This window comes from Salvelinus namaycush, chromosome 27, assembly GCF_016432855.1.
Source record: "Salvelinus namaycush isolate Seneca chromosome 27, SaNama_1.0, whole genome shotgun sequence".
Taxonomy (NCBI): Eukaryota; Metazoa; Chordata; class Actinopteri; order Salmoniformes; family Salmonidae; genus Salvelinus; species Salvelinus namaycush.
This window is the reverse complement of record NC_052333.1, coordinates 29038693-29048200: the sequence shown is the minus strand read 5'-3', so window position 1 is coordinate 29048200 and position 9508 is coordinate 29038693. Positions and strand designations below refer to the sequence as shown.

General features: G+C 41.0%; 1 protein-coding gene across 1 annotated transcript; it reads left to right on the top strand.

Annotated features, from left to right (window-relative positions):
• The first annotated feature begins 2854 nt into the window (after nt 1-2854).
• LOC120022596 (tumor necrosis factor alpha-induced protein 8-like protein 2) lies at nt 2855-9228 on the top strand. The gene is made up of 3 exons (XM_038966567.1): nt 2855-3042; nt 7045-7369; nt 7675-9228. Exons 2-3 carry the CDS (start codon nt 7052-7054, stop codon nt 7915-7917), a joined length of 561 nt encoding a protein of 186 aa, XP_038822495.1. The 5' UTR covers nt 2855-3042; nt 7045-7051; the 3' UTR covers nt 7918-9228.
• Nucleotides 9229-9508: the final 280 nt, after the last annotated feature.

Here is a 9508-nt window from a genome sequence, read left to right as displayed (position 1 = left end):
CCCTGGTGGACCTTCTATAGACAGTATAGATACTGAAGCACATACTGTTGGGACCACAGTGGCCGTGATCTAAAGGCAAATCAACTTAACACTTGAATCTGAGGTAAGCAAAATATGTCAACTGATACCGAACACATTCGGAAACAGCTGGCTGTCTACTGATGACACAGCACATTGGATAGGCCCAATTCAATCATGCTAAATACCGGGAAGAAATGACAGGGAGAAGTGAAAGTGTGCTCAGACCTAGATGGCTACTGACATCTACTGATAGAAGCATACTGTAATACGATGTGTAACTGCACAAGGGTGAGTGAAATGAAATGTAGACTCAGCAATAGGACATCTTCACACACAGCGGGGAGACTTCCTGCGCACAGAAATCAACAACACATGCAGCGTGTCGAGAGGGAGAGAGAGGGCGCAAATGATGAAGGGACAATAGTGGTAGTCTTGGCAGATTTGAATTCTGTTGAATTCTGTTGTTGTTTATAGCTGAAAGCAGGAAGTTGCCAAACTGTGTATGATGATGCCATATTCCTGAGTCTACCGGTAATGTGCCAAATGTTAACTTAATACAACATTCAAGTAATGCACCAATGAGCTAAGCAATCACAAAATGTTTGGGGAAAAAAGCCTGGCAATAGCCCCAGGTTCTCAACACAGGAGTCACTAAAACAGTATTTCTACTTTGATCTAACTAACTGATAGCAGAGAAGAAAGAGGAAACTGCTTACATTGCACTTCCTGTCTGTTGCCATGGCACCCGGTGTCATTACATGCATAAGGAACAGACTTTGCACACTTGACTTTTTTAGATGTATTTGACAGAGATAATGTCAAATTTGACAGAGATAATGCCTGGGGTGTTGCACAACATATTATCAACCCGTTCTGCAAATGTAGCCAAAAGGCTTACTTCTTTTTGATGGAATATTCTGAATGTTTGCCGACATCGTGTTTGCCAACAAAAACACATGATCATAGGGCATCAAGCTATTGGTTCAGGGCCTTTGTTGAAGTAATTACATGCTGATACTTTCCTAGACATGACTGCCCCCTGGTGTATAGTTTAGGAACCCACTCCATCAGGTGTCAGTAGCCTGCAAAAAAAAGGCATCATTTCAGAAAAATAAAAGGTTGCCTAATGTGCAGAAGAGGTGTGTAACAATAGTGTAAAATGTGTTCCTCTCCTCGCCTCGTTTCATTCATCTGCACTGACATGAAAGTGTTGCAGAAGTGAAAGCGACTTCCTAACAGCTTTCCATTGCAATTGCTTTTACGTCTCCTGTGTGTTTAGGTCAGATGAAGGTAGAGAAAGCCTCTCTTCCTCTTTCCTATGTCTGGCCATGTTTTTTTCTTGTCTCACCTGTCTCATAATTGTTTTATTAAGCAGCTTAATGAAACAGGTTTGTAAGGAAGGCAACCAAAGTGACAACAGTTGAAGGGGTCTCGATCCATGGTGTCTAACGACCTGTATCCCAAAAGACCAGGCCTTGGTTAAAGGCAGTGCAATACAAAATATATATATAACTGTCACATACACAGGAGCAGTGATATGTGTTGTTTTACAGGGCCAGCCATAGTAGTACAGTGCCCCTGGAGCTAATTAGCGTTGAGTGCCTTGCTCAAGGGCACATCAACAGATTTGTCACCTTGTCTGCTTGGGTATTTTAACCAGCAGCCTTTCAGTTACTGGCCCAACACTCTAACCGCTAGGCTACCTGCCACCCTCACATACACCACATGAAATAGAATTAGACCAACAACAGCTGCTTGACTCAGGGGTTACCTGACACAACATTATGACATTACCTCGTCACGATCTGCATCCGTTTTGTGTGTAGATACTGCAGCTTCATTATAGCCTGTTCATTTTGCCAAAGAATAGCTTTGTCTAGTGAAATATTTACACCCCTTAACAATTCAAATGCACTTTTTTTTATTTTATTAATCTAGTTTCAGTTTGGAATAGTTGAGAAGACAATTGTCTTTGGTGTGTGTAACTAAAGTCACTGTTGTTGCCATGTTCCTTTACACTCCCATGAAACTAGAGTGAGGGGCAAGCCTGGGGTGTTGCACAACTTTGGAAACAGCTCAGACACAGCTTCCCTTTTGAGACCAAAAGGTTTTGAAATACTGCTTCCAGAGAGCGGGGTGCATTTCATTCACAGTACAAATCACTGTGTAACAGCAAAGTTAATTTCTTCTAATCAATGTATTAATATTTTCTGGGAATAACTGTTCTGGTGCTTTTGTTGCTCCCTACAGGATCTAGAAATGCCACACACACACACACACACACACACACACACACACACACACACACACACACACACACAGACACACACACACACACACACACACACACACACACACACACACACACACACACACAAACCTGTATTTCCTTATATGGGTCAGCTGCATTAGTGTCAGAGAGTTATCGCAGACAGCAGTCACCAGACGAGAGACACAAATCAACAGATGACCACAGCTGCATTCCACTGAAGGGTGTCACGAAAATGGCCCTGCATTTTCCCTTTCAACACCCAAATGTGTGGGGAAGAGGAAAAATACAGACGATAATATAAAGAGAACGAGAGAACAGAAGGAATGGAGAGATTAAAACTGAGAGCAAATAGCGGTGCAAGATTTATAGACGCTGAGCAAGTGATAGTGAATGCTGCCAGGATTAGAGGCAGGGACAGAGAGAGAGGCAGAGAGAGATGCAGAGAGAGAATGAGAACGAGAGAAAGAGAGAGAGAGAGAGCGAGAGAGAGAGCGACAGAGAGCGACAGAGAGCGAGAGAGAGAGAGAGAGCGACAGAGACAGAGAGCGACAGAGAGCGAGAGAGAGAGAGAGAGAGAGAAATACACCGCTCTGGGGCGTGCCCACAAAAAAATTAGTTCTTTAAGGAAATGCATCTGAGGTTGGCAGAGTCACAGAAACAGGGTGGTGGGTATAACGAGAACCACTTTATGTGAAGCCTCCTCCTGGAGCACTGAGTCGGTCTGAAGCCAAGGGACCATAAGCACGCAGGTAAGCATTTCATAGCACCGTCATTTCAGACTCAGTGGAAGATGATGTTGTGTGGTTTGTCTGTCCAACAACTGAATTTCTATGTGTGTGTATGGTGAGCGTATCTTTCTAACTGTATGTAGGTGTGTGTGTGTGTGTGTGTGTGTGTGTGTGTGTGTGTGTGTCTTTGTGTGTGTCTTTGTGTATTGGAGAGCATATTTTCACGTCTGTTATTAAGTATTAGGTGTTGTGGCGTGTTTGTGCACAAGTAATTGTGTGTCTGTGTACAGTGCAGACAGGTGCCTTCAAATTAGCTCGGACATTTATGACCCGAAAAAGACATTAATCATAATGTCAAACCTCTTTTTAAAGAGTGGGTGCTTGGCTACGTTGCTAGAGGTGGAGAATGCATGGAAAATATGAGCAGGTTTTTGGCAAGGCTATTTTAGACCATTGCTTTAGCAACAATGGCCACTTCTGTGCTAATCAGAAGCATTTAAAGACAAAGACAAAACCTTGTAGTGACAATAGCTTTCTAGCAGCTGAAAAACAACTCTGCGGGCAAATGTGTGAGTGTGTGTTATGTAAGTTTGTGAGTTGGTGCATGTGCATGTGCTTGCTATGCTGGTCTGTCTAACCCTATTCATGCATTAAGATCTATTATATCACCTACGATTGTACCACATTGAAGTTACCCAACATCTTGAAAGGAAACAGATCCTTATAGTACTCAACAATCTCATCAAGCTCCTAAGGTCTCTTACAGATGTAGGATCTTAATTTGAGCCAGTTTGCTACGGCATGAAAATAACCCTGCAGCAACAGGAAGTGTGAATTATTTAGGGGTTGATACATTTTTCGTATCAAAATTTTAATGTGGAAATGACAAACTTCAGAAGCCATTTTAAACTTCAAACACACCACAAGTCTAGAATGTTGTCCTGCAACAGGCTGATCAAATTAAGATCCTAAATCTGTATCAAAACATCCTGTGTAGAGGGGTGGGGGATTGTGGCAGATAACACAGTTAATCAGCCTTTGTAGATCTGAATATGAATAAGAGACAGTTCAAAGGGGATGGGCTGAAAATATGGACGTGTGGAACTGTCCATGATAAAATTAGATGCAAGAAACTAAATTTAGAGGCTGAGTCATTGTGTAAAAGCCAAGTTTACACATTTGAGGTTTATCCAAACATTGACAATGCAACTGGGTGTCCATAGGCATGATCTCACCCAAGGTAATAGATACAGTATGTATAGCAAAATAATAAGTTAGCATTGCTGCCTTCTTGAGACCTGAAGTATGGTCTACCCATGTGCTATTGGCTAACCCTATGCCTAAACCAGTCACTTGATGTTGAAAATCATTAGGCATCAGCCAATCAAGGCAGCCAAACATCTCCCATGTCCATGTCTAGCAGTCGAGGAATAGTTGACTGCTTGTTGTTTTTGGCATTACTACACATTTAATTGTCCAATATATTTTGTGTAAGATTTCATTTCTACTTCGAACACTTGGAAACAAGTTTCTCCGGAAGGATGCCAACACAGAAGGTCATGTTGCAAATTGAAATTGTCAGCCTTCGTGTTTGAGCTTCTCGGACAGCTAACTATTAGCTCTGTTAGCTTTGGCTTACATTGACCCACCAGGAAATTTGACCTTCACTGTTTGAAGGAGTGTGTCATCTGAATGTTTGAGGCCAAGCCATTTTGAGCCATGGAAAGACAGTTACTGCATACAGGGCACTGGTAGCCAACTTCTTCTATTTCATTTTAATGTCTCCTTCTTATGGCTGTTTCACACAGGAAGTAAGACTCTTCCGTAAAAAGGTGCCACACATGTTGAAACAAAACAGCCAGACTTGTGATGTAGGTCAGGTTTCATGTCTTTCAAGGAATCACACATGAGAGAGCTGTGCAAATGCACTTCAACATTTTAAATGTGCCAATTTATAGCCACAGTGTTACAATTGGCAAATTAGTGATCAAAATGTTAATCATAAGGTAAAAGACTAGTCTTACAGAGCTGCTTTTATACTGTGTGGTGTGTCTGAACTAGACAAAGCCTCACACCTGAGATCCACATGACGTATTGCCATGCAAAACAGGCAGTTACTGATGGGTCCGGAAAATTTACATTATTTGCAAACCCAGAAGCGTAACCATTAGACATGCAAACTTGAAGGGATACGCAAGCGAGTGTCCAGTGTGATTTCCCACATACAGTCTCTGACCTACTTAATTAACTCAAGTGTCTGGTTGATCAAGGTTTCTAACTCATGCGGTCAACATGAAAGTCCTAGTTGTGGTAGGTGATAATACGCATAGTCTGAATCCCCTCTCATTCTCATACAGATTATTGAAAGAACACGGAGATGACTGCTTGCAGAGTGGGTCTTCATAATCCATGCAATTGGTAAATTACCATTTTACCATAGACTATGTTTAACACACCTATGACAGAGTCAGTGCATTTAAGGTAAACTGGTAGCTGCAGTGTGTCTTAGACTTCCTCTACTGTACAAAGATTTTTTCTCTTCATGCTATCAGAACCATCTAACTCCAAAGGCTGGGTGATGTGACATGTTTATCATACTTCCTGTTGGTATCTGAGCAACCATGCAGAATGTCACTCTGAGTCACAGAGTGTTCCATTGAACACATCCCTTGAGGAATAGAAGATCAAACAGATTACAGGACCAATTAAATCACTGTCTCCACTTTTATCCATTTGTGCCACTGGACTTTGAGTGAAGCGATGTTAACCCCTACAATTACTGTACTTTATGTGCTGTGCAATGCTACATGATGAGCTATTCAGAAGATTCTAGAGAGAATATGTAATCGGGAATAAGGTCATAGGCCAAAATTATGGAAATTTGAACTTAATTTAAGTTGAGATAATACACAGTCATTTTTCCTTATTTTTCCCAAAAGGGCTACATTCCTGCGTTGTTGTTGCATTGTCTACTTTGGAAGTAGGAGAGAATCTCTTCTAGAAAGAGTGGATGTCAGGGCAAGGTAAAGAGAGTGGTGCAAGAGGAGTGGTATGAATATGATAGCCTACATTAAACTTGTCTCCAAGACCGGCATATTGACCTCTGACCCTAAATGTGTCTAAATGAAACCCCACACTGCTCCAATGACCAACAACAGCCTCTACTGACACAGACTTGCCAGCATAGGGGAAGATTTATTTATTTGGGTTTTTCCTCTTGACCCCCACACTACAACTCAGGAGAGCAATAATCTTGGTCGTCCAAGGTCATAACTCAACTTCAAACAATACTACCGCAGTGTGAGTTCCTCTTCCTCAGTGTGAATAGTAAAGGTTAACTGTGCCAAGTGCCCCTATGAAGGCCTAGTCCAGTCAAAAACGTGCATTTCCTGTGTTTTATGTGTATTTCCATACTATGAGGTTGGAATAATACTCTGAAATTATGAAAATTATGATTATGCCCTTTTACTGTAAGAGCTTTTTGAATAGACCGCCTGAAATTTCTGGCTGTTTTGGTGGGATGGAGTTTTGGCCTGCCTGGTAACATCACCAGGAGTTAAATTAGTTAATACACCAATAAGAAAGAGAGTTCCAAACCTCTCTGCCAATAACAGATCATTTTCAGTTTTCCACCCCACACTCAGACCACTTCCAGACAGTTCTAGCAACATTTCTGCTTGAGAATTTGTTCTTTGCTAAGAAACTATTTTGGTTTATTTTTGACCATTTTAATTGAAAACAATCACAGTAAGTACTGTACATAATTGTTACCTAGATATAATTTGATATTGAGATTTTTAAAAAACAGTTGCATTGGACCTTTAAGTCCTTGACCAAAACAGAGGACCTTTCACTTATCTTAAAGTTAATTTGACAGAGAAAAGCATCGTACACCAGTGAACCAACCTTCCCAGAATAACTGTCTTCAGTGTTCTGTTTCTATAGCCATGGCTGAGACCAGACAATCAGATATTGCACTTGACCCCATTATTGTCTCTCATCAACTCTCCACTTCCTTCCAAGAATCAAAATGGAGTCCTTCAGCTCTAAAGACATGGCCATGAAGGCCCAAAACAAAATCCTCAGCCGTATGGCCAGCAAATCCATGGTGCAGATGTTCATTGATGACACCAGCAGCGAAATCCTGGATGAGTTCTACCGCGTCTCCAAGATACACTCTGGGAACCGCACAGAAGCCCAGAAGGTGGTCAAAGACCTGGTCAAGGTGGTGGTAAAGGTGGGCATTCTCTTTCGGCACGATCGCTTCAGCAAAGAGGAGCTCAGCCTGGCACAGGACTTCAAGAAGAAGCTGCACCAGGGGGTCATGACGGCAATCAGCTTCCAGGAGGTAACTTTACATGTAGAACTCTTCAGAGCCTTATTTGAACTCTGCATGATGCCAACAACCTAAAGCCTGCATGATATAACCTACTGACATCACCCTAAAGTCATTGATCATACCTACTAAAATGTCAAACTATCTGGACAGAATCCTAAGGGGACTTTAATAGGAAACAACAATGCCCCACTTACAATAGTCTCTATCCTGAAGCCAATACCATAAACTAGCACCTGTTACAGCTGTTATAATAGCTGTGTTGTAATTACTACTGTGCTGTCACTAATATCTTATTCTCCGTCTATTTGGCCCAGGTGGAGTTCACATTTGATAAGGCTGTCATGACAGATCTTCTGACGGATTGTAGGGACATCCTGCTGAAGCTCGTAGAGAAACACCTGACACCCAAATCCCTCGGGCGCATTCGGCATGTCTTCAACCACTACTCTGACCAAGACCTACTGACCAACCTCTACACCCCCGATGGCCCTCTCTGGCCTAATCTCACCAAGATCTGCAGAGACCTGAACAAACTGGTTGAGGAAGGCAAGCTATGAGTGTGAATTCCAAACAGTCCTGGAAAAATGAGAAACTTTTGCAAGCCTATTAAGGAATTCTGAATTCAGTTTGCCCAATGAAAATACCAAGAGATATCATTTTGATAGCTTAATGGGGACACTGATTCAGTGTCAGTTGATGATGTAGATATTGATTTATGTTGGGATCTTTATGAGGACATGGAATCATGATCCTTGCTGTACAACATAAGACATCTGCATTAGGACTGGGCGATACACTGTGTATTTGTCATTATCACAGTATGAATGTGCATGATATGCATAGTCACATTTCAGTATCTCACGATATTACCTCTACCTCTGCCTAGATGCATTTCAGTCCAATGCTGTTGGAGCTAAGTAAAGTCCATTCAAATATGATATATGAAAGAAAAATAGCTTACATTTGACCAAAATCACCTATGAAATCCTCCAAAGAGATAAATATATATATAACCTGCTCTGTATATAATATGCTTCTTTGTCAGGACTCCCTGCTTCCAGCATGATAAGAATCTGTGGTCTACTTTCAATTGATTTGTCCTCCTGTTCTAAGATATTCAGTTTCCGGGGAAACTAATGGACTTTAATAGGACAACAGTCTGCCTGTTCAGTCACAGCAGTTGCTAACCTCATTTAAGTACTATTCAAATTAAAAGTGGCTACCTAGGACCAACAGACAACCACCTCAATTAGTGTCTGGTCCACATCTAAGCATGCAGCCTTAGTATCTGTCTGATCACTGACTGTTCTGCTTGTTACAAAGAGTTTCTGAGACCAGCTAATGGCATTTCATTTCTAATACATGTCTGAATTAAAGTCCTGCTGTACAGTCTTTGCAATGAATGTGATGATCGGATGGTCTTTATATATTTCTTTAAGTTTTCAATCAATCAGTGATAATTCCACAACATTAATATTCCTCTGAGCTTTCTGGAAACACTGCAGATGAACCATTTAAAAATAAAAGGTTTTATTTTGTTTAGGGGGTAGATCAGCTTAAAGATTGCAGATAGATTGTATCTTCCATCAATGTAATTGTTTGCATCGTTTCCAATCCCCCATATATTTTTGGGTAAATATACATTTATATACATCAGCTCGGGGGCAGCAGGTAACCTAGTGGTTAGAGCGTTGGGCAAGTAACTGAAACGTTGCTGGATTGAATCCTCGAGCTCACAAGGTAAAAATCTGTCTTTCAACCCATGAACAAGCCAGTTAACACACTGTTTCCCGGTAGGCTGTCATTGTAAATAAGAATTTGTTCTTAACTGACTTAACTAGTTAAATAAAAAAATTATACATGCATATATTTTTAAAATATATTTCCTTAATTACTATATTTCCACCCCTCCCCTAATTGGAGTAAACTAGTGAACAACAACACTTAGGCCTCTACTTCAAGGTTATACCTACTATATACTACTTTACAATAGTTATATTTTGTTTGATTTTAGTCCTGTCCTTCCTCTACCCTCAACCTCTCTCATCTATTTCTGATGTCCATCCAGTTTGATTTCTATTTGCCATATATTTTTAACGGTGCTGTTTCACAGATTAACCAATTTTAGGAGATAAGTTCAGAACCAGA

Excerpts from the sequence above, each read along its gene's own strand:
- LOC120022596 (XM_038966567.1), top strand. The coding sequence starts at position 7,052 with ATGGAGTCCTTCAGCTCTAAAGACATGGCCATGAAGGCCCAAAACAAA. Across the intron at positions 7,370-7,674 it reads CGGCAATCAGCTTCCAGGAG|GTGGAGTTCACATTTGATAA; the intron begins GTAACTTTACAT and ends TATTTGGCCCAG.